Here is a 24,731-nt window from a genome sequence, read left to right as displayed (position 1 = left end):
CCAGCCCTTCCTCCAGCCTGGATCTGGGACGCAGAGGGTGCCCTGACAGGACAGCCTCATCTTTGCAATCCTGCACAAAATGAAGCCACCCCTCCAAAGCACTCAGAGGTTGGTGTCCGACTGCTTTAGGCTCCAGGGGGAAAGAAAACAGAATTATTTGGAAAACCAGCATTGCCCACACATGCTGTGTGCTGGTGAGCAGGGGGGAACAGGCAGGACAGGCTGGAAAAGGTCAGAGGACAAGCACAGGGGTCACGGAGGCAGCAGGGCATGTGGCCAGGCAGGATGAGGAGACCCACGGCCAGGTAGTGCCTCAGCGGTCCCTGCAGCCTCCCAGCCTGGAGGCGACCATGGTTCTGTCTCCCTCTGTCCTATGGGAACATGACTGACCCACACAGAGCTCCCAGAGGGGCTCGCTGGGACCAGGGTCTGCCCCTCCAGCCCTCCCCCAGTGCCACCAGCAGAGACCAGACACGGGGCACCAGTGCAGGGAGGCACCGGGGCGGCCACCAGCCCCGGGCAGGGACGGAAGGAAGGGGCGTTTTTCCAGCCCGGGGAGCGGCAGAGCAGGCTTTTTCCATCAGGTATTCTGTCTCCAGCAGCAGGAGGCAAAAGAAAACAAAAGGCAAGAGAGGAGCGGGCCAGGAGGAACCTGCGCGTCTGGATCGTGTAAAGCAGCAGCGCCGTGCTGTAAACGCCGGGCGGGTGATGGATGTACCGGAGGGGCAGCGCAGGATGCGCCGGACGCGCATCTTCCCCCGCTCCACCCGCCTGGCTCCGGTCCCCCCGCAGCCTCCTGTCCGGGGTGCTGCTGTCCCCCAGCCTCAGAAGAGAGTCCGGCTCAGCTCTGCCTCCCGACGCCCAAATCCGGCCCGAATCTGGCCAGAATCTGGCCCAAATCTGTTATCTGCCGCGTGCGATCCAAAGGGTGTGATTTACAGCCGCGAGCATCACCCAGCTCCCCGCCCGGGGAGGCAGAAAAGCTGCCGGGAGAGCTGGATTAGGGCTGTATAAATAATATTGTGCAGTGATGAAAAGCCCCGGGCAGCGAGACCTCGGGCTGCCAGCGTGCTCACCCCTCCTGCCCACCACACCCTGGCACCACAGTGGGGCAATTCCCCTTCCCTCCCTCCCATCCTGCTAGGAGGAGGGCTTCTGGGACAACAGGGGCACAGAAGAGGATGGGTTCTTGTCCCACAGCAGCAGCTGGAAGGAGAGCACCCATCCCTCTCGATGCCAGCAACAAATTCCTGGCCGCCCTGTCCAGCCGTGCTGTGTCTCTGTGTTTATGCAATGGCAGGAGCCGGCAGAATTAAGCACTTTTTGTTTTTCCCTTTTTTGAGAATGGGGAGATTTAATTCCCACCAAACAATGTTCTTTTTCCAGCAAGCTTAAAATAAGCCTTTTTGGCTCAGGCATCTCTGGAGCCGTTGTGCAAATAAGGATGTGAGCTCCGTGCTCTGGCTGGGCCAGCACTACCTGCCAGGGGGGTTTTGGGGGGACATGGGAGGCCCCCAGGCCTGACCCTCCTCCCACCACGGCACAGAGCTGGCTCTGGCCAGGACAGCTCGCTGGAGCTTTCCTTTGATGAGTGGAAAATGTTGCTCACACAGAGATAGGGGTGAGGCGGTGCTGGAGCCTCCTGCCAGACGCGCCTGTCTGGCCCCAGGGTGGGTGTGTGCTCAGGTGTGCTGGGGCCTCGCAAACCCCATGAGGAGCTGGGTTCTGGAGCAGCCTGGTGCCTGGAGAAGTGGCCATGCCCTGCAGAGTGGGCACCAACAGTGATGCTGCCCATTGCCCTGTGCAGATGGAGGGGCAGACCCCACACCAGCAGCTCCCACTCTTACAGGGACATTCCTGCTGGTGGGAAACTGCACAAAGCTATTTGCTGCCAGCGTGGAACTGTGGCCTGACTTCCCCCCGTTCCCTCACCTGCAGTCCCCGTGGTGTGCTCTGCCACACGATCCCTGCCCGGCTCATCCCTGCTGCCAAGCACGAGTGTGGCATGACACGGATGCCCTGCATCTCCTGGGCTGGGGTGGGTTTCATGAGGGTTATCTGGTAAATAAACACAGGCGGAGCTGTTCTTCACAGCCTCTCCTGCCCCATTTGGATCCCTGTTCCCTATGTCCAGGCCCTGCTCTCCACCCAAATTCCCCATGGCTGTGTGGCAAAGCGGTGACAGATGAGCACGTACAAAACCTGAGAGCTCCTCTCCTCTCCTCTCCTCTCCTCTCCTCTCCTCTCCTCTCCTCTCCTCTCCTCTCCTCTCCTCTCCTCTCCTCTCCTCTCCTCTCCTCTCCTCTCCTCTCCTCTCCTCTCCTCTCCTCTCCTCTCCTCTCCTCTCCTCTCCTCTCCTCTCCTCTCCTCTCCTCTCCTCTCCTCTCCTCTCCTCTCCTCTCCTCTCCTCTCCTCTCCTCTCCTCTCCTCTCGCCTCCGAGAAACCCCCACCCAGGAGAGCCCTAGGGGGCTTTCCAGCACTCCAACCCCAGCACACCCTGCTCCCTCAGGGATGGCACTGCAGCCAGGATGGGCACAGGGAGGACCCAGCCTCCCCATCCCAACACCTTCCCTCAGGCGAGGCCAGTGGGGAAAAGCCTCCCTCGCCCGCCCCCTCCTCCCCCAGCTTATCAAATTTGGCCATGTCTGAAAAGGCCTGGTTTCCTTTTCACCAAAAAAGATCAAAACTGGGTAATTGGCTGCCGGCACAGATGCCTCTGCGCCTCTCTCATGTGTAAACAGCATTGCCGAGCGCTGACACAACGCAGGCGGCCGCGGCACACGCAGGCGCCCCGGGGCTGCCACCAACCCTTCTGGGGTGCCAGAACTGGGGGTTAAGTGGCTAAGTGCAAGTAGGGGTTGGCCTAGCACCCCAAAAAACGCTGGTGACCAAAGGCAGGGTGCTGCCGTGCTCCTGAAGCACAGGCAGGTGGTTGCAGGGCTCTTCTGGCAGGTCCTGAGGTGACAAACGGGACACTCTGCGCTCAGATCTCAGCCAAGGGGACAGCAAAGCCTCTGAAATGCTGTGCTGGGGCTGTCCTTGGGGATGTTAACCCGGGCTGGAAGTAGCCAGACTGTTCCCTGCTGCATCCCAGGGCTGGCAGGAGGAGTCGGACAATGTGAGTTGGGGGTGCAGAAACCTTTACCCTATTTATGGGGTTTTCTAGAGGCACAGCTCATGGACTGGGAAAAGGAGGTTGGAAATTTCCCTCTGCCCTACAAAGCTCAAGGGCCTTCAAATCCCTGGGGATGCACAGTGAGGTGGGAGGAGAAGGGAAACATCCAGCGCTGCCAGCAAAGGAGCAGGGCAGAGCCTGCTGCCCGGGAGCGTGGGGAACAGCGCCGGGCATCCTCCTGCGGCTGGGGCTGGAGGGGAGGAGAGAGGGGAGGAGAGAGGGATGCAGGGAGGGATGGAGGGCGGGATGCAGGGAGGGATGCAGGGAGGGATTCAGGGAGGGCGGGATGGAGGGGCGGAGGGATGGAGGAAGGGTTGGAGGGAGGGATGGATGGAGAGGAGGAGGGATGCGGACGGGAAGGACGGAGAGCTGGGAGCGGTCGCGTGGCGGACAGCACCATCGCGTGGAACTTGACCGCAGGGACAGCGACAGCCCAGAGCAGAGGTGCAGTGCCAGCCCCTGACCCCTGGACGGGGAATTACAGCCCAGCAACCCCGTGCCTCAGTTTCCCCCACGGCAGCACCCTGCACCGCGGTGCTTGGCTCCGGGGGGACAGAGCAGCACCCACCAACACCCAGCATCCTTCAGACCCACGGCCAGCTGCGGGCACAGCTGTTGTGTCCCCATGGCAGGAGCTGGAGGACAGCAGAAAGGGAAGGGTTTGGGGCCAGACAGACAGGGGTACAGGGATACCATCATCTCATAGCTGGGCAGAAGGGTCTGGGGGCACCTGGAGACAGCAGAGCTGCTGCCGGTGGTGGCACAGAGGTGACAATGGGCTCTCAGTTCCAGGTTACCTGCTTACCTTGCAGGACACAGCCACCTCTGCTCCTCCTGCTTGTCCCTGCTCGCCAGCCCAGAAGCCGTGTGTCCTTCCAGCCCAGGCAGGGCTGTGACCATGCTGGTGGCACCATCAGAGCCCAAACCTCCTCCCCAGAGCATGTTATTGCCAAGAGAGCCCCTCAGGACTGCCTGCTCCAGAGGGGACCCGCCACTGACCACAGTCGCCACCGCCAGCGGAGCCAGCGCCCGGGGCGGCGACGGGTGGCCGAGTCCCAGACCACGCTGGCCCCCTGCCCTGTCTGCTCCGAGGCTCCCTGGCACCTTGGGGACCGGACACACCTCTGGCAGGGCACAGCCAGGGGCTGGGGCTTTCCCTTTTTAGCTGCCTGGCTTGCAGGGACCGGCCACACTGCAGGACAGCGGCCGGCACCGCTCCGTGGCCATGGAGCGGGCTCCAAACCTGGTAGGTGCCTCCTCGGCAGCTCAGGGCTTGCTCCTCGTTTTCCTTCTCTAATAGAATTATTTGCATGCTTGTTTACCTGGGGTTATTTGCTTTGGAGGCGCCCGCTGTGGCCTGCCAGGGCCATCGCTCCCGTGCCTGGCAGGGTGAGGATGCAGCAGCCCTGGGAGAGCAAAGCCACGCCAGGCCAGCTGGACGGTCTGAACAGGGAGACAGGGACAGGGAGAACAGCCCTGGCCTGGAGCACTAGCTGCCCCAGGGCACTGCACACCCACGGGCAGGGGCTGGGGCCGTCTGGGCCACTGCAGGGATGTGAAAAGCAGGGAGCAGGACTAAAGAATGCAACTTTGTTCCCTGCTGGGCAGCATGCCGGGTGGCAGTGCAGAGCTGCTCAGCCGGGCGAGGCTGGAGGGAGAAGGGAAGGAAAAAACCATCTTTTCTCTCTCACCGTCCTCAGAGCACAGAGGGAGGGAGAGGAGGGTTTGGATAAAGATCCCATTCTTGACTGCCTCATCTCTGTAAGGCTCCTTTTAAAGCAGAGGCTGCCCAGGTACAGCCTGAGCTGGGTCCATCCCAGCACACAGCTGGGCAGGGAGGGGACCGGGCACAGCTCAGGCAGGGACATTCTGGGCATCACAAATTGCCAGCTGCAAGGGTGAGGGGCAGCCACACACATGAGCTCATCATGACCGTGTGCCCACCATGCCTGCAAACTGCCCTCAGGTGTTTCTCACCTGCAAGCCAGCACTGCCTTTGGGCGTTGTATGTGCCCAAATGTGGTCTTGCCATCAGGACGACAAAATCAGGTCTTGCCCATTGTGGTCCTGCCATCACCTGGTGACCCCTGGGAGGATGGAGAGCTCCCCTTCCATGGCAGTCCAGCAACCCAAGCAGGTACTCACCATCCTCCTTCCTCCTCAGCTTCTCCTCTGCATCTTCACCTTTGCCATGGTCCTGGTTCCCGAGGCCAAGGACCAGAGCAAGGCAGCCAAGGGCAGGAGAAGGGCCCTGGCACGGCCACCAACAGCCCCCCCTGCCCTGGCCTGGGCCCCAGATGACCCCTACACCAGCATGGCAGAATACGAGCACAGCATCCAGGACATGGTGCGCCAGCTGAGGAATGGCTCCGAGCCAGGGGACGCCAAGTGCCAGGTGAACCTGAGGCTCTGGAGGTCCAACCGGAGGAGCCTGTCCCCCTGGGCCTACAGGTGAGCTTGGAACAGGGGCTGTGCTGGCTGCTGGAGGCTGCGATGCAGAACCCATTTCACCCCGGCCACCCACTGCCCCCATCACCATCTCTCCAGCCTTGTCTTGCTTTCCTTCTCCTCCAGGATAAACCACGATGCCACAAGGATCCCAGCAGACATCCCCGAGGCCCGGTGCCTCTGCACCGGCTGCATCAACCCCTTCACCATGCAGGAGGACCGCACCATGGCCAGCGTTCCCATCTACAGCCGGCTGCCCGTGCGCCGCCCGCTCTGCCCGGGCCCGCCCGAGCTGGGGCACAGGACCTCAGGCAAGAAGAAGTGCCACAAGAAGTACCAGATGGTGATGGAGACCATCGCTGTGGGCTGCACCTGCATCTTCTGACGCTGCAAAGCTACCCCCTGCAGCTCCCTGTGGGCATCTAACCAGCTTGCTCTCGCTTGCCCAGCTTGCCCAGCCCTTTGGGAGAGGCCACCTGGCTGGGCATCAGGGTGAGGGGAGGTCCCTGCGCAAGAGATCCTCAAAATTCCCCTGCAGACTCCGTCAGCCTCAGCTCCAGCAGCTGCCTTGGGGACACCCAGTCCCAGACACTGCCCCAAATCCCCAGGGAGGAGCTCAGCTATAGGCTGGGGGAGAGAGGGAGCCAGCTGCCCGTGGTCCCTCTGGCTGGGCAGGATGAGGATCAGGACCAGGATCAGGCCTCCTCCCTTCCCAAAGTCCCCACTTCCCTTTGTTCACTCCATCGCTGCAACAGCTCTGACAACACCCAGCCCTCCTGTCCTTCCCAGCCCTCCCATCCTTCCCGATCCTCCCCAGTCCTCCCCCAAGTTCCTCTGTGCCAGGCCAGGCAGTCCAAGGAGCGGGGTGAGCTGCTGGTGGTTTGGACAGCTTCTGAGGTCTCAATAAAGTGCATTGCTGGCCCTGGTCTGAGCTGCTCCTGCCTTGGCCCCTCACGCTGCCCCTCTGCCCTGCTCAGCTTCTCCCACTGAGGCTCTTCTGCCCCCCAGCACAAGCCTGGACACCCCTAGAAACACAGAACACCTGGCAGGATCTGGGACAGCCCTCCCTGCATCCCTGGGGCACAGGAGCAGGGTTAGGGAGAGCCTGTGGGATCTCCAGCCCTACCTGTGAATTACCCAAGGGCAAAGGCAGGCAGGAAGAGGCTGGTGGAAGCTGGGAAGCTCAGGGGGGACCTATGTGCTGCTAATGCCTGCCAACCTCGCCCCTGAAAGCCCCTCAAGATTCCTCCCAAACACAGTGACCCTTTTTCAGGAGAAGGCACAGGCTCCTTTCAATGGAGGGAACAGGGAAACTGAGGCACACGGCACAGACACAGCAACACTGGGCAGGAACTGTATTCCCTAAGGCCTTCAAATCACTGGGACACATCTTGTCCCTTGTGTCCCAGCCTCCCTGGCCTCCCCAAGGCAATAAATACTCCCCTAGGCTACCCCACACCAAAGCTCCTGGCCCACCACCCCTCACGGATGTCACAGCTCCGTCTTCACTTTGTGCATCAAGTCCTTCTGGTCGATCTTCTCCAGGTCCTGATGCCAGCGGTTGTAGGCTAGCAGGGCCACATTTTTGGCAGCCACTGCTATCATCTCCATGGAGCTGGCCACCCACTCCACACCGCTGAGGTAGAAGAGGTTCTCGTGGAGCACGATGGGTGGCAGTGCCTTGGCAGCGTCGTAGCGGGGATACGTCGGCCACTCTGCCACCTGCACCGAGTAGTAGGACCTGAAGAGGGTCTTGAGCTGGTGTTTGTCCAGTGGCTGCTGGGACAGGACTCGCCACACCGCAGCCTCCTGGGGCTGCTTGCGCCGGAACGCCGCCGAGATGTTGACGGGGCAGATGTTGTCCATGGCGTGGAAGAAGAGGTCGGGGGTGTCGGTGGTGAGGATGCTGGTGAAAGGGAACAGCTTGGGGTCAGGGAAGCCAAAGTAGGAGGAGTTGAGGTAGCCGTGCACCACGGAGGTGACGGAGGGATGGAAGGCTCCGGGAAAGTCAGCGATGGGAGGGTCGAAGTTCTCGAAGGTGAAGTTGCTCCTGCTGGGGTGCAGCGGAGTTGTCACCACCACCATGTCGTAGAAAGCCGAGCCCTGGCCTTCTGTGCTCTCGTAGTGGACCTGGTACAGGGCTCTTCCCTCTGAAAAGAGACAGGGGACAGTCGGGAGCAGCCCTGAGGCCCAGCTGGTGCTGCCCTGACCCTCTTTCTTCCAACCTGACCTCCATCCCCTGGTTTTCCAGTACACACCAGTGCTGGACCACAGCACCTGATGGTTATGGAAGAGCTGCTGATGCCTTAGGGTGGCAGAAAGGCTTCACTAAGACTCTGAGAAAATGTTTCCAGAGAACCCCAGCCTAGTGGGTCAAAGAAGACTGGGGGAACACAGGCCATATTCCAGGCCTCAGATATTCTTCTGCTGTGGTGGAAGGATGGACCACAGGTGGAGGTGTCACAGGATGAACCTCAGGAGGGAGGGAGGGCAACCTCAGGGCCGAGGATGTGAGGGCTGAGGTGCTGCAGGGTCCCCGCTGGATCAGACAAAGGGAGAAAGACAGACCCTCAAGCCCTCTCCCAAATGCCTCACCAGGACAAGGACACCCTCCAGTCACAGCATTCCCATGCTGCCACCACCAAACTCCCACCCTGGTGCACCCAGAGCCACACCTGTGCCCAGGCTCACCCGAGCTGTGCAGGGAGATGCCCGTCACCCTGGCTGAGATGACATTGGCCTTGGTCAGCTTCAGCAAACCTGAACACACCAGCTTATTCCCTCCTTCCACCGCCCAGGTGCTGCCCTGGGCTCCCGCCAGCGACATGGCTCCTGCAGAGAGGAAGACGAGGGTGGCTCCACAGCCTGGCCGCAGAAGGGACACCGAGGAGTGTCACACAGCAAGAGGAGGTGGCTTCACCTGCGAAGGCGGGCACCAGCACGGACTGGCCGTAGCTGGAGCGCAGGACGGCGGCGATGACGTCGTCCACGAAGCGCTGGGTGACACCAACCTCCAGCAGGGACTCGGCCACCGAGCGCTGGGTCATGTTCACAAAGGCCTCACCCCCCAGCGAGCGCAGCAGCTCCTCCAGGCTGGAGAAGGCGTAGCCATGTGCCTGGTACTTGTAGATCCTGGAGCGGACAGGAGCAGGGGGCACCCGGTGATGCCACGGTGCCAGGGAAATCCCCCCAGCCCAACAGGTGCTCCTACCTCATGAACTTCTCCATCACCTCCTCCACCCACATCTGCAGGCGCAGGAAGCTGATGCCATAGTGCCACCAGAGGCGGAAGAGGTTGAGCAGGTACCAGTCGGTCTCCTCCAGGACAAAGTGCTCCCCGCTGAAGATGGCACTTTTCCCGGCCACATCCCGCCGGTGCTTGAGGCCTGCAGGAGCACAGGGACCACGTGTGGCTGTCCCTCCCTGGGGCTGGCTGGCTCCTGGGAAAGGCCAGCACTGGACACATCCCAGCAGGAAAATAGGCAAGGATGTTCATGGGGGAACATCAAGAATGAGAGACCCCAAGGGTTCCCAGCTACATCATGGTGGGTGTCTCATGGAGCTGCTGCTGTCCACTGGGACAGACTGGGAGGAGTTTGTGAACAACACCCCAACACTAAAACCACCAGGACCCCCTGACGGTGACCACCCCATCCATCCCTTTCTCCCTCCAAGGCACAACAGAGCAGGGGTGCATGGACAGCAAGGGGATCACCACATGCCTGGGGTGCCAAGGGAAGCTGGCAGAAACCCTCCCCGTTATCCCAAGCACAGAGCCCGGGGGTGTCCCAGCCCCCCAGCTCAAACACTGCGACGCCCAGTCTCACCCAGGATCTTGACGAAGTCCTGCATGTGGAGGCTGAGGGCGTGGATGGAGCCTCCCCGGCTGTCATACTGCTGCTTGTTGACGGTGACGGTGGCCAGGCGTCCGCCCACGCCCGCCGCCTCGTACACGTCCAGCTGCACCTGCGGCCCGAAGTGCTGCTGCAGGAAGTACGCGGCTGCCGAGCCCCCCAGCCCGGCGCCCACCACGGCTGCGGGCGAGAGGCCGGGTCAGCAGCACCCCGAGGGTCCCGCCGCTCCCCCGACCGCGGTGGGGAAGCGCCAGCGCCGCCTGCCAGGGGGGACGCGCGGAGATGAGGACACGCAGGGACGGGGATGCGCAGGGACGGGGACTGGCAGGGACGGGGACTGGCAGGGACGGGGACTGGCAGGGACGGGGACTCGCAGGGACGGGGATGCGCAGGGACGGGGACTGGCAGGGACGGGGACTCGCAGGGACGGGGATGCGCAGGGACGGGGATGCGCAGGGACGGGGATGCAGGGATGCGCAGCCCCTTCGCCGCGCGGAGGTGCGGAACGCTCCGTGCCGGCCCCGGCGGGGCAGAGAGGCGGCCCGGTGCTGCCGGCCCTCTCCTCGGGCTTCTGGATGCCCACCCCATCGCACTTCACCCCATCCCATCCATCCCCCGCGTACCGATGGAGCGCGGCGCGGCGCGGGCGGCGGGCACGGCCGTGAGCGCGGCCAGGAGCGCGGTCAGGGCCGGCAGCAGCGGCAGCGGCAGCGCGGCGGGCGGCGGGGCCATGGCGAGCAAAACGGGGCTGGCAGTGCCCGCCCCGGCCCGCCCATCCCGCAGGCTCGGCCCCCGCGCCCCCCGACCCCGCCCCGAGCCCGGCACGGCCGGGAGAGGCGGCTCCGCGGGGCTGGGGTGGCGGAACCCTCGGCGGAGAGAGGCGTTGAGGGGACGCTGGGGACAAGGGCATCGTACGAGCATCCCGCTGCGCTGCCCTCCGCTCCTCGCACGCATCCCACAGCGCGGAATCAGGCCGGAGCTGCCCCGGTAGCAGCGGACCGAGTTTTCCGCACGGGTGATGCTCACAAAGCTCGGGCTCCGAGGAACAGGCTGGGTCCTGCCCGCCTCGTGCTGCAGCAAGGACGTTTCAAGTTTTCTGTCTCTCTCGGACTTTGTGCCCCGGGCAAAACAAGGTGACTGACACCGAGAGGTTTGTGCCGAGGGCATCCCACGGAAGCCCGCTGCTACTCGTATTACAAAGGCCGAACAAAAAATTCTCGAACAGGTTGGACGTGTAATTACAGATCCAGGGCTGGCTGGCTCCTTACCACGGGACAGAATTTAATTCGAGAATCCACCACTTGAACTTGTGTCGCTGGAAAACACAACACAAGCACAGGCCCCTTCCTTTCCCCAGCCAGGAGCCACTCCAGACTTCCTGCACGGGGAGCAGGTACAACCCTGAACCTCAAATGTGAATATCTGGGGTGGGCACAGACAAAAATTACCCTCGCTCAGCTCCCCCTCACAATAGGCAGGATCCCACCGGGCTGGGGATTTGGGGTTTCGATCCCCGAGCAGCTCAAAACACGGCACAAAAATATCTTTGTAGCACGACTCGGGTTTTAACAAGCTCTTACTTAACCAGTCTGATTTCCCCAGGGCTGTGGCCGACAAGAAATCTGCTGTGCACACAGCAGGGCTCCCAGGCAGGTCAGCACTGCTCCCAGTCTCCACCCAGCTTCCAGAAGTTCTGGAATATCATGCCATAAGCAAAACGCTTTGCCCCAAGCTCCGAGGCTTTTCTGCAGATGGTGGTTTGAGAACTCCCAACTCTCACTGTTGCTGCAGAGAAAAACCAGCAGAGCCAGAAATTGCCTAATGCGGCAGCAGGATTTCCTGGGCTGGGGTGGTTATACCAAACAATGCCCGTGCATTTTAGAAGGATGAGGAACAACAGCCCCTGTAATGGGCCAGCACCCCTGCATCACGGCTGGCTTTGCTGGCAGATCTTTAGCACGGAAATATTGATCTCACCCTCATAAAGGCTATTTGTAAATGGTCTTTTTGCAAATGCTTTTTCTTGCAAGAAGTGCCCGGGGGCATCCAGAGCTCTGGGAGAACAAGGCTCACCCACACAAGGTAAAAGCAGAAATGGAGGCCCAGCTATTTTTGCAGAGAATGAAATCTGTTACAAACAAACCCTTACAGAGAAAGCCTCGTCTTTTCTCCCACAAATCCTGAAATCACAGCCTGCCCCTGTGGGTACCACAGTGTGAATGCACCCTGTAAATTAACCCACCCTTAACTGCACTGCTGTACAATCCTCTGGCTGCAGCACAGCACACTCAGGAGCAAACAGGCAGCAGAGCAAAGAAAAATCCAGATTTCAGCTGCTGGCAGAGCTCTGCTGAACCAACCACCACCAGAGGCTGGCAGAAAACATTTGTCTCCACAGTCATCCAGGAACAGACACAGCAGAAGGTGTGGAAATACCATGGACTGACACACCTGGGCAGGTTATCAGTGCAGGAAGCACTGACACCAACCCTGTGCCTGTGCATTTCTGGGAGTCCTCCTAAAGCATTGTTAATAAAATGTTCAGCCAAATGCTGCTGTGGCCCTTTCACAGACATTGAGACCAGGAACAGCAAGAAACATTTCCAATGTGAAGTCTCAGCTGGCTGGAGTTGGAATGGGCAGCAGTTTGGGGCAGAGAAAAAGGCAAGAGAAGTCACTGCAATTCTTCTGTTTTATTAGCAAATGGACAGTACCTGGACATCTAAAGGAAATCAGCCATTTCCAACATCAACTCAAATGTCATTGTCAATTCCTTGCACTGCTCCCGCACATCTCTGTTTCATACAACCAGAACCTTTGGGTAAACAAAGAGCACAGAAATTCACAAAAAATACAATATATACATGTTTTCCTGCCACCTAAATGGCCTTAGATTTTTGGAGATTAGCAAAGCTTTGCTCGTTTGACTTTGCAAGTAATACCAAAACACCTTGAGTTTTAAAATAATAAAAAAAATACTACAGTATTCACAATATAAAACTTAAATACTATTTTTTTTTTTAATTAAGGGACTGCTAAGAGCTGTTGAGTGATCACAGCTCTTCCAACAGAAGCTCTGCTGCTGAAGGACTGGGAAGTTAAGGTTCACAAAGCAACATCCATTTCATTCTGCACTGCTCCTGGTGAGAGTTCAGATCTTGCCATGCTCATGACAGTGCCACTGGAGACTTGTCCAGGTGTGGAAATGGCTAAAAAGTACATGACACTTCCTCTCCTCTGCCCTGTTCATGTATTTCTGTGTTTTGTTAAACAGTCACTGGATAAAGTGACTGCAGAGGAGCAACTCATGGGTCAGTCCCTTCCCTGCAGGAGTTACAGAAATAGGGCAGAAAAGGCAGCAAGAACCAAGGAGAAATTCAACCCATCCTTCCACAGCCTCATCCAGGACAAAAACAACACATCATTAAGTGGCTTGAAAGGCAAGAGAATCAAATTTTACCTGTGAAATCTGGATTCTGTGATGGAATCCAGGTTTGGTTATTTCATTTTCACTTCACCTTTCAAAGGAAGCAGAAACTGGGACGAACAACAGCTACAGGATTTATCTCTTTGGTAACATCTGTGAAAGAGTCTCTCAGCATTGGCTCCATTTCACAGGAATCATAAAACCTAACAGGATCCTGTAGCAGTTTCACAGGTTTGACTGGGAGAAGAATTTGCCCCAAATTAAACAGGGCCTCTGTGAGGGTGGGAAGGACTGCACAGGAACTGGATCCCTCAGATTCCTGCTGCAGCCACACAGCAGAGCCCGTGAGAGCAGACACCAGACATAAAGCTGAATAAACCATCTCTCAGAACAGACAGAAGGTCTGGAGTGCATTTTAGGGTACTTCCTTAAGGCAGAAGTGGGTGAGTACTGGCTGAGGAGACAGGCAGAGTCAGACTGAGTGGCTGTAACATTTTTTTCACATCCAGTGGCTCCATGGGTAAATTTAAAGAGGATTTGGATCCCATCACTCCTGGTCACACCCAGCTGCAGGCTCTCTGTGACAGAAAACTGTCTCCTGTGTAAAATGCCTGTGCTTCTGTTTGGTTCCTTACAACTGGTTTTTTGCTTTCAAAGTTGGTTTCCAGCTCTCCCCTCACACTGCAAGACTCAGCTGGTACAGCAGGGGCTGAAGAGGCAGCAGAGACCCCACTGTTCCTTCCAGCTGAGGACATGGGATCCTCACTTTTGAGGAAGATTTGTAGTGCCACATTTTGTATTTTACCCATTCTTCTCTGGAGAAACAGTGTACCCTGGTGATCTCCTCAGCACAAATGAATAGGAAGTGCTGTTTATCTCTGAAACTTCCAAAAACACAATACAAGAAACTGAACAAGAGGTTTCACCATGAGCTAAAGCTGCCAGAAGTGCTGTTTCAGGGCTGAAATCTCCAGTACCTCCCTCAGAACCTGCTGCAGAGGCAGAAACCACACTCCAAAAAGGATCCACTACAGACTCACACCACAGTTGCTGCTAAAAGAGTTTGCATGGAGCAGGTTAGAAATGTGCAGATTCTTTAAATTTCTGGGATGCCAAGCCACCAACTGCACACCGTCTCCCCAGGTGAAAGACTGTCAATATTAAAGGCTGTGACAATCTTGAAGTCCACCACAAAAAGGTTTTTCAGCTGAAGCCTGCAAATGAGTGGGAGAAGAATAAATTTTCTTCCAAACCAGGGATGGCATCCACTCTAAGCAAGGAAGTGCATTTGTCAGGTTATGGAACCAACTGCAGAAAGTAAAAAGGAAGGAATGAACAAATCAGTAACAAAACAGCCTGAAAACCAACCATTCCTGGTTTTGTGGCTGTATCTATTCTTCTGTCATTTGACTGCTTGTTGCTCTACAAAGGGTTAAATTCTGATCCTCCTCAGTGACTGCATCCTTTCAGCTGAGATAAATGAACTCCCAAGCAATAGGGCCAGTGGGAAGTACATATGTGCTGTGACAACAACATGCCTCCAACCAGGAGGACAGCTCGAGGTCAGCTTTCACTTCCTCAGCCTTCTGCTTCTCTTGCTTTCTTGTCACTGATGCTAAAATTGGTTCAAGGGCACTTGAGACTTTGGAGCAGAGAAGATTTTTTCTCCTTGCGTCAAAACCCAAAAGGTTTAATATTTACCAGGATCATTGAAAGTGGGATCAGAATGTGGATTGGAAGTTGGTGTAATCTAAGGATCTCTACTGGAGAGATGAGAAAATAGAACAGTCCAGATTTCCTGCTTAAGGGCACAGCTCCATTTTGCTAGCAGCTGCAACAAAGAGCACACAGTTTATCATGCTTGAAAGCTGCACAACTACCCACCAGGGAAGAGAAATTACTCTCCTCTAAAACATACATTTAGGTTGGAGATTAAGAGATGTGAGGACAGTTTTGTGGCTCCACCACAAATCACCACTCCCTGCTTTACCTTTGGGAACCAAGAGTCAAGCTGGAATTTTACCTGGAGAAGGGATATTGACATTAGTCTGACCTAACAACTGAATTCTTTTTAAACCCTCATCTCTATTTAACTCTAGTATGACAGAGGTTCCATGAATTCCAGATTGTTTTCCTGAAGCAATGTAAGAAAAAGCTGCTCCTAAATGTCATTTCAAGTGATCATCTTCACTCCATCTGAGGGGTCTGGGGACAAGGGAAAACATCAAATCCAGATGATAATAATACTCATCCATCCCTCTGGACTTTTCCCAGTGCTTTGCACATGAAAAGCCTCACCACATCCCTGTGAGGTAGGTCAGTATTATTATTACAGTCCCTTAATACAGCTGTGGAAAGTGAGGCAGAGAAGTTCCTTTCCTGGAGGCCACGGCAGGAGTCTCCCTCAGAGATGGAACAGAGACAAGAAGAGGACTTCCCTTTCTCTCCTCTATTCCTCACACAAACCTTCATGGAGAAATAAGCAGAGAAAGAGGCTACAAATTTCTGACAGACAGCAGGACGCCTCCTACTACTCCACGACCTCCATTTAGGATTATTAAATACACAAAGTACCTCGGAACGAACGGCGACACCGCCGCGCACGCGACCCCGAAACCGTCACACGACACAAACCCAGCTCAATAAATAAGTAAATACATGAAGCTGTGACTGTCCCCAACTCAGGAAGGTGCCAGATGGAGCAGGTGAAGCCACATCACTCCTGTGCCTCCACGGCCACGCCGACCAGCGCGTGCCTGATGGTGCGGCCGTGCAGTTTGTAGCCGTCCTGCGTGACCAGCGCCACCGTGCCCGGCTGCATGCCCTCAGCTGGCACGTGGCAGATGATCTCGTGGTCGTAGGGGTCATACCTGCCACCAACAGGGTTCATCTTCTGCAGGCCATGCTTGGCAAAAACGCTCTGCAGCTTTGCCTCGATGAGGGAGAGGCCCTCGTAGATTTTCTTCAGGGTGGGGTTGGGATCGCTGGGCTCCGCCTGGCCCGCAGCGCTCTCGGTTGTCTTCTCCAGGATGTCTGCTACCTCCACCAGGTCCCTGCAGAAACTCTGGATCCCTGCAGGAAGGAAAGGAAGGACAGCTTACAGAACATCCAGAGCTCCTGTAGCAAGGACAAAGTGACAGTGGTTTGAAGGCACCTTTAAAGCTGCTCATTGATTTGAAGTTAATTTAGCGAGAGCAGGCGGTGTCTTTGGTTCTGGTTCCTGGAACCAAAGCTTTGACATTAAGAGTAAATCTAAATTAAATTAAATCTAAAGTAAATTAAGAGTAAACCTAAAGAATCCCCAAACCAAGGTATATGCACATCCATACCATGAACACACACACATATATATATATATATATATATATATATATATATATATATATATATATATATATATTTGGTATTCCTGACAAAGCAGAGCATTAATGTCTCACTCCAAACAGTTTTTTGCAACTCAGATTTGTCATTTAGGTCTCTGCTCCACATCCCCTGCCCCCAGTCCCACTGACAGAATTTTGTCACACAAATGCCCATTCCACAGGGAACAAACACAATGGGGGGAAGCAAAAACAATGCATGGCTATTCAAAAGTACAAAATCCCCCATTTATTCATAGTTTAAAACCATTGTGGAAGGACTGGACCAAAATGGACCCCGAGTTGGTCATGAAAAGCCAGGCAGGTTTTGTCATTAGAAAAACAGGGTTAGATTGGCTGCATTTCCAGCAGTGGTTTCTTGCACAGTGCAGAAATTCCAGGAAAAGCAGCCTCCCTCAGTTACATAAATGTCATAACTCCCTGACTGGAATGACACATTAGGGAAACAGAGAAAATGAGGCAATAGTCAGGTGCTGTCTGCAGCTGTACATGTGAACAGGCACAGAACAAAGGGAGAGGAAGGAGATGCAGCAAAGGAGCAGACAGAAGCCCTGCAATTAGCACTCCTTTCACGGAATCAGAGTCATTCAGGCTGCTCAAGACCTTTTAAGATCATCAAGTCAGCACTGCCAAGGTCAGCACTAAACGGTGTCACTGAGTCTCTTCAACAGCTCCAGGGATGGTGTCCCCACCTTTTCCCCGGGCAGCCTGTTCCAGTGCTTGGCAACACTCTCAGCGAGCAAATTTCTCCTAAAATCCAATCTAAATCTCCCCTGGCACAACTTTGAGGTTGTTTCCTCTTGTCTGACCTCTCATCAGTTGGGGAAAAGAGACTAACCCCACCTTGCTATGACCTCCTTTCAGATTTTCCTCTTACCTACAGAACTCCAAGTCTCACTCTGGAAGCAATTTCGAACAAAGAACTTATTTTTTCTTCATGCTACATATCAAATCCCAAGAGTTCAAAAAACCGTCTCAAAATCAATCATCCTGTTGTTGACTATCCCCAATCTCAGCAGCCATTTTATAGCACCATGGATGGAAGGTAAGAAAATACATCAGCTCTAATTTCAAGGCTGCTGGAATTAACTAACAATAAATCTCTGGATATTCATGCATTAAGGAGAAAAACAGGTTTTTGTTCTCAGAGATGGTTCTGGCACAGTGTAATGCCTGAACAGCACTTTCTTCCCCCTTCAACTGTTTCTTCTGCCAAAGCTACAAATCCAGCTCATTTCACTGATGCTAAAATATTTCTTTTAGTGGTTTTTAATATCCAATCTAGAGATTGACAACTACTGCCCCAGGCTGCATCTACCTCCAATGAACTGAAGCAGAGGAGGCTGTTAATATAGTAAAGGAGATCACAACCTGATGACACAGCTGAGTGTAAAATATACCCTGCCAGAGCCAATCCTCAGCACACAGCAGAACCTGCATTTTCAACCAAGTCAGCAGAACTAAACTCAGCTGCACTGGGACTATTAAAAAAAAAAAATCACAATTCTGTGATACTGTAAACCTGATAGGACAGGACACAGCTGGACACAGAGAAAAACAGATATCAACACAGATATCAAGAGTCCAGGCCAAACATCACAGCAGGCTTTAAAATAAATGAGGCAGGGCAGGACAGGGGGACAGAAAACCAGCTAATCAGCATCTTCTGGTCAGGCAGGCAGTGCAGTAAACACAGCTCTTCTGCTCACCAAAGAGTTTGGCATCTTCTACAAACTTCTGTGTTCTCCTCCGGACATTCTCGGAATCTGCCAAAGCTTTCCGGTACCGCTCCTGTAGGCACAGAGGGGACACATCAAACCAGGACCTAAAATCCCTTTCCCGACACTGGAAAGCCCTCAGAAATGCTTTAAAAAGAGAAGAAGGTTGTGCTGGGCTCCTGCATTTTCATACGAAGCCAAGTCCTTCTACGGATTAACCAGAAAGTGCAACTCCATCAGAAGATCCAAGGAAGGCCAAAAATGCGCTGGGCATTGAATGACTGAATTTAGGTGAACAGGCACTGTTAGGCTGCTGCTGAGATTCTCCTTTCTCTGTGACAGCTGATTTCTCACTCAGTGCAGGATTCTCAGGGTGATTATCTCCAGAACAGCCCCAGTGCTGTGGTATTTAATCTCCACCTCTGTCACATGTGGTCTTCAATATAGAACCTGATTTCCAGCTCACATGGGCATTTAGAAGGACTTCCCTTCTTGGATAATCTGGATCCAGTGTGACATAAAACTATTAAGGAGTGTCCAAAGGAGGGGCATGAGGATGGTGAAAGGCCTGGAGGAGCAACTGAAGGCACTGGGATTGTGCAGCTGGAAGAGACCCAGGGGAGACTCCTTGGGGTCTGCAGCTCCAATCTCTGTGACAGTGGCAGGAACAGCACCCAGGGAAGGGCTGGGGCTGGCTCAGGGAAGGTTAGGGGTGGATTTTAGGAAAGGTTCTTCCCCCTGGGCGCTGCCCAAGGATCCCCAGGGAATGCCAGAACTCCAGGAGAGTTTGGACACTGCTCCAGGGATGCCCAGGCTGGGATTGTTGGGGGGGTCTGTGCAGGGTCAGGAGCTGGACTGGATGATCCTGTGGAAATTCAGGATATTCCATGATTCTATGCCAACATGTGACACTAATTAGCACAAAGCCACTGCCATAAGGCTGTAAAAGAAGTGACCAGCTCCAGCACACAGCTTTTCCTGCCAGGATCACACCATCAGTGCCCTGCTGCTGGCACTGCTGACAGATGGTGTTTTGGGGAAGGCAGGGTGGAATTTCACCCTCTCACACTCCGGCCACAGCTGTTCTGGAGCTCTGTGTGTGTCACAGCATTTAGGGAAAAATCCAGGGCTAAAAACCAGACCATGCCAAGGGGACTGAAGCAAAGGCATCCAGCACACTCACAGTTAAATCTCGGACTTGCTCTTCCAATTTGATGGCTTTGTGCTCCAAGGCACAGTCAGAGAGGGGGTGCTTGGGCTCCTCACTGGGGTCCTCTGGGCCACACTCATCTCCTGTACTTCTCTGCTGAGCTGCAGTGCTGAAAGCACAGGGGGACCCTCTGAAATACAAACTAGGGACAAAGAAACAAAGCTGAGTTAACTTCAGGGTCAAGGAGAATTCAAGATTAGTGTCATTATGAAAAAGCAGGTTCACTTAAAAGAGGTACACAGGATTCTAGACACAATGGTAGTTCTTTTCAGAAAACACACAATCAGCAAAGAAACACAAAGAGGTGTTTTAAAATTCTTTTATTTTAGACTAACATGGTACACAGAGGCTTTACACCACTCTTTTGGCCTACCTCGAAAAGAGTCAGATTTTCACAGAAACACAGAATAAATGAGGTTGGAAAACACCTTCAAGACAACCAAGTCCAACCTGTGCCCAATCCCCACTTTGTCACCAGCCCAGAGCCCTGAGTGCCACATCCAATCACTCCTTGGACACTTCCACAGCCTCCCTGGCTTTTTATAACATAAATAATTCTGTGATTCCTTGATTGTGTTTTACTCTCCCTCCTACTACACCTGCTTTTACAAACCAACCTAGACAGGGCTCATTCCTGCCAGAATGAGCCTCAGCTCCACCTCCCTCTCACACCTTACACCAGGAAGAATCTGCAGGACAAAACAGAATTTACTTCCAAACCAGCTCCATTCAGGAAACATTTCAGTACACACCTAACAATGGAGGGTGTATTTTCCATTTTTGGAAATACCTGAGCTCTTCCTCTGAGCAAAGCTTTCAACACCTCCTTCATGCAATGTTTTATATTCCCTCTATGCAATGTTTTCCATACATTAAGTGCACATCTACCCCAGAAATCCCTGTGCTGGTACCAGCTTCACTCCCTGTGTTTTTACAGAACAATTCCACCGTGCAGAGACACGAATTTAGATCCCAGAATCGATTCAGCTGAGTTCACATTACCAGGCCTGCACTATGAAGCATTCTTCCTCTTTAGCAAGGCTGCATTGCCCAGGTTCAATGTCACAGAAGTGCACAGTTTGTTCTGGGGTCTATCATGAAGCCTCAGTGCTGTTCACCCCCCATTTATTCCAGTACTGGAGCTGAGCAGAATTCAATCTCAAGGAGTTAAACCAGCTGAAAAATAACCCTATAAACCAAGGGGACTTCTCCCTCAGTGTCCCTGAACAGGTCTGCTGACAGACCAGATCACTGCAAGTGCCAAAGAGAAGCCAAATATGTGAGATATGAGGCAGGGAGAAGGTGTCCCTGAGGTGGTTGGGGTTCAACCCTCAAAGCCCAGCTCAAGAGATCTGTATCTGCCCAAAGACCACCAGCCATCTCCTCCCACCCTGTGTTTAACAGTGAGGATGCTTCCTCATTTAAATTCCTAATACCAGGTTGCTAAATGTCCCACAGCACTAATGACAAACTTCCTTTCCCCACCTGAGGACATTTGCATGTGCAATTTTTGTTAAGGAGGTACTTAAAACATCATCTGTGTGTCAAACCACTCTTTTTCAACAAATCATGTGCCAAATAGGAACCTGAAAGTGCTTTCTTCTACTTACACTTGCTCTAGAGTAGGATGTTCCCCAGAATAATCTTTAAAGAACCAACTGGGTTCCAGGAATGCCAAAACAGAAAAAAAAAAATCCCCACATTTCATCCCTGGCTGCTGTTTGGGACACAAGACATCCCCATCTTGAATGATTTTTAAGATTTCTGTCTCATTCATTTTATTGACTGATTAACAGCACTTTAAAAGTCAATTAAACTAGAGGGGAGGACAGAGCAGGACCCCTCTACCAAGCCTTCAAAACTCAATCTGAGGCTTTCTTTGCACATAAAAACATCCATGGCAAGCACCAGCTACAAGCTTTATCCTTGATCATCTCACATTTCATTTCAAAGAGCTGCAGGGATGGAAATCAGCCACGCCACAGATGAACCAAAGAACCTGAAACGCAGCTGAGAAATCTCACTGTGCCCCTCAGAGGTGAAACTCCCGTGTTTTAAAAATAGGCTGTGCAGCTCAGTGAACTCCTCTGCAGCCAAGAAGCCAAAGCTGGTGAGGTATTTCCCCCTGCCAGTGGTTACAGTGCAGGGATGGGTGTGTTTTGCGTGGGAGAGGGGCATGGAGGAGCCAGTCCCAGCTGCCTACGTGGAGCAGGGAGCTGCCTGCATGGACTCCTCTCTCTGCAGCCTCTGAACCCAAATCCCAGAGTGCTCCCGCCATGCAGGGACATACTCTGGCTTTCACCTGCTGCCTGGAAAAGTTATGGCCAAGAAATCACAGCCTGACTCCAAAGGGAATTCTTCGGGTTTGTTACTCAGAGTTAAAAATGCCGCTCAATTTACTCCTTCCTGCAGGATGAAAGGAATCCTTCCCAGCAAGTGGCAGGAGCTATTTCCAGGCTGTCCGCTGACTGGGCTCCATCTTCTAAAGGCTGGTTTGATCACAGCTCCCCTAAAAATAGGCATGGATCCCACGGGAGGAAGCTGACACATCCTGAAGTGACAAGACACGTGGAAGTCGCGGGGCGTGCTCAGGGGGTCACACAAGTTGGCGTTACAGAAAGATTTACAAAGCCATGTCACAAAAAGCCAAAGAGATAAGAAAGAGCAGAAAAGCTGATTGCAGACATATGGCTTAAGCCAATTGTCTTTCAAGGTTAATATTTCAGTGATGAGATGGGGTTTCTGGTCAGAGGTACAATGGTGTCACCTCTTTCTGGAGCACCCAACCATTCCAAAGTGACCATTCCAAAGGGACAATCGGCTCTCTTGAACTTCAAGGGTCCCTCCTCGCCCCTCCTGGAACACCCCCAAATCAGCATGACAAAGCACTCGGGTGCCGAGACACACAGAAACATCTGCACTGGTTTCAGCTCTGATGAGCCTGCTCTGCAAGGAAATCTGATTACTCCCAATTCCTCCTCGCTGTTTCATCGGGGAGTGACTCCGGAGATAATCCAGTGCAAGGAGGGCACTGTACCCCTCTGCTCTGCACTGGGGCAGTTTTGGGTGCCAGGAAGTAAGAAAAACCTAAAGCTCTTTGAGACTGTCCAGAGGAGGGACATGAAGATGGTGAAAAACTCATTGCACCTCTTTTAGGGGGGCAAAGCACATCCACATATTTGGAGAATTTCCCAATGTGCATTTACATTTAGTCCCAAACACAGCTGCCTCTATTATGTACTGCCTCTTATTATGTACCCCATATTATTTAAATAGTCTTTAAGTGATGTTTCTCTTCTAGACAAAAAAAAACATTAACAGGCATTTTGGCTTTTTTTCTTTTCACCTGCCCACACTTCACTCAAATAACCAAAGCACCTTTATGGATTTCTCTCTTTTAAGCCATATGTAAAAAAGCATGAGTGGACACTGTTCCTTTGCCTAAATATTGACACAACTAAATGGATTCTCTCCCTGCGACCACCCAAATCACACTGCTAGCACATGCCCTGCCACACCACCAAAAACAAAACCCGAGGAGCACATTAAACCCGTAATTAATGAATAAATGGCTCAGCCGGGCGAGACACAGTGGAAGGAAACCACCTCCCAAACGCGACTTACTGAGCGCGGAAAAGCTCTGCCTTAAAAAGGAGCGTTAATTTACGCTCCCCCACCCCAAAAAAAATAATCACTTTTCCGAAAAAAAAAAAAAAAAAAAATCTGTTACGGGGTGGGGGGGGTGGGTATTTCTGCCGCAGGGAGAAATAACCTCCAGTTGTGAGGAGCGGAGCAAGTGTGGGGTTTTGGGGGTGAGATGGGGAGCGGCGGGGTTCGGGTTCGGGGTCCAGATCCGAGCCAGGGTCGTGGTTGAGGTCCGGGTCCGGCTCTGGGTCCGGCTCTGGATCCGCTCCCGGCGCGGCGCCCGCCCCGGCCCGGCCCCACAGCACTGCCACGTCTGTCCCCGACCCCACCGCGGCTCCGGGCCACCCCTGTCCCCCCGGCCCGGCTCGGCCCAGCTTGTCCAGTCCCACCCGCCCCACGTACCTGTCTGTGCCGGCTTTACCGGCCATGGGCAGCAGGGCCCTGAGGCGCCGCAGGGAGCGGGTGGCCATGGCCCCGCGCAGACCGGCCGGGAGCAGAGAGGAGGCGGCGGCGGCGACGAGCCCGCGTTAGATCGGAACTACAGCTCCCACACGGCCCTGCGAGCGGCCTGAGGGGAAGGTGACAGCCACGAGCCCGCGTTAGATCGGAACTACAGCTCCCACACGGCCCTGCGAGCGGCCTGATGGCCGAGGGGAAGGCGGGCGTGAGGGGAATGCTCCGCCCGCCGCCGCACACGCCGCTCTGGGATGCCGGCGCTCGGCTCCGGGGCCCTGGGGGGTGGTTCCGGGCAGGGCTCCTGTGCTCCGAGACTCGGATCTGGACATGTGGCACAGGTCCCCGGGACTGGGAGCCGGACAGGTGGTCCACGGCCACCGTGGTCACCCTGAGGGGATGGATTAGTTGGGGACAGGTGAGACAGGTGGGGACAGGCCCTGAGGGACACGTGGAGGGGATAGGTGGTGCTAGCCCAGGGCCACCGTGGTCACCCTGAGGGGACAGGTGAGACAGGGACAGGTCTGGGACTTGTGTGTCCCAGGTGTGTCCTTACCCGGGTGTGGTGCAGTGTGCTGGTGTCACCACCCAGTGCGGTGATACCAGAACGCCCTGTGAGTGTCCCCAGGTGTGTCAAATGTCCCCCAAGTGTGTCCCAGGACAGAGCTCCGGTGTGCCAAGGATGACCTGGACACGCAGCACTGATTTTCCATCCCTGGACGCAGCTCTGGTGTTGCAAGGATTGGAGCTGGACGTGCAGCACTGTTCCTTGGAGCTTGGCCCTGGACACTGCTCCATGCCCTGGGACTTAGACCTGGCTCCAGCTCTTATCCCCGGCAGAGTCCAGATCTAGACACCTGGAACACAACTTTGGTCCTGTGGCTCGGACATGGGCACACGGCTCTGTCCCCCATGGCTCAGAGCTGGTCTCCACAGGGCTCAGACCTGGACACAGCTCTGGTCACCCCAAGACACAGCTCCTGCCGCTGGCTGGGCAGGTTAAGGGGTGATAACAGGTCAGGAAAGTTCAGGAACGGACTGGAAGAGACTGCGAGTGTTCCTTACCCGTGGTGAATAAATATTAACCAAAGCCCAAAGCCTTGGCCACAGTTACTGCGGGCTGCCCACGGGGAGGATGAGGGGGATGGCCTCACACTGACAGAGAGCAGGGTTAGATGGGATATTGGAAAGGAATTCTTCCCTGTGATGATGCTGAGGCCTTGGCCCAGGGTGTTCAGAGAAGCTGTGGCTGCCCCTGGATCCCTGGCAGTGTCCAAGGCCAGGGTGGATGGAGGAACCTGGGACAGTGGAAGGTGTCCCTGCCCCTTGGAATAAGATGGGCTTTAAGGTCCCTCCCAACCCAAACCAGTCTGGGATTCTCTGATGTGCTTTCAGGGTGGCTGCTTGTCCCAGCAGCTGC

At 54.6% G+C, this 24,731-nt stretch overlaps 3 protein-coding genes across 3 annotated transcripts; 1 reads left to right on the top strand and 2 right to left on the bottom strand.

Annotated features, from left to right (window-relative positions):
• Window positions 1-5,367: 5,367 nt before the first annotated feature.
• On the top strand, window positions 5,368-6,009 carry IL17B (interleukin 17B). Its single transcript, XM_062502393.1, has 2 exons — window positions 5,368-5,627; window positions 5,751-6,009. The coding sequence occupies exons 1-2, from the start codon at window positions 5,368-5,370 to the stop codon at window positions 6,007-6,009; spliced, it is 519 nt and encodes a 172-aa protein (XP_062358377.1).
• Window positions 6,010-7,115: 1,106 nt separating this feature from the next.
• Window positions 7,116-10,210, bottom strand: PCYOX1L (prenylcysteine oxidase 1 like). The gene is made up of 6 exons (XM_062502284.1): window positions 10,102-10,210; window positions 9,452-9,658; window positions 8,836-9,010; window positions 8,545-8,756; window positions 8,316-8,456; window positions 7,116-7,774 (listed from the first exon to the last, which is right to left on the bottom strand). The coding sequence occupies exons 1-6, from the start codon at window positions 10,208-10,210 to the stop codon at window positions 7,116-7,118; spliced, it is 1,503 nt and encodes a 500-aa protein (XP_062358268.1).
• Window positions 10,211-15,621: 5,411 nt separating this feature from the next.
• Window positions 15,622-23,339, bottom strand: GRPEL2 (GrpE like 2, mitochondrial). The gene is made up of 4 exons (XM_062502245.1): window positions 23,261-23,339; window positions 19,187-19,355; window positions 17,995-18,076; window positions 15,622-15,977 (listed from the first exon to the last, which is right to left on the bottom strand). The coding sequence occupies exons 1-4, from the start codon at window positions 23,326-23,328 to the stop codon at window positions 15,622-15,624; spliced, it is 675 nt and encodes a 224-aa protein (XP_062358229.1). The 5' UTR covers window positions 23,329-23,339.
• Between the last annotated feature and the right edge of the window lie 1,392 nt (window positions 23,340-24,731).

The sequence above is a fragment of the Cinclus cinclus genome, chromosome 14 (assembly GCF_963662255.1).
Source record: "Cinclus cinclus chromosome 14, bCinCin1.1, whole genome shotgun sequence".
NCBI lineage: Eukaryota > Metazoa > Chordata > Aves > Passeriformes > Cinclidae > Cinclus > Cinclus cinclus.
Note: the sequence above shows the minus strand (reverse complement) of the source record. Positions and strands in the feature narration are given on the sequence as shown.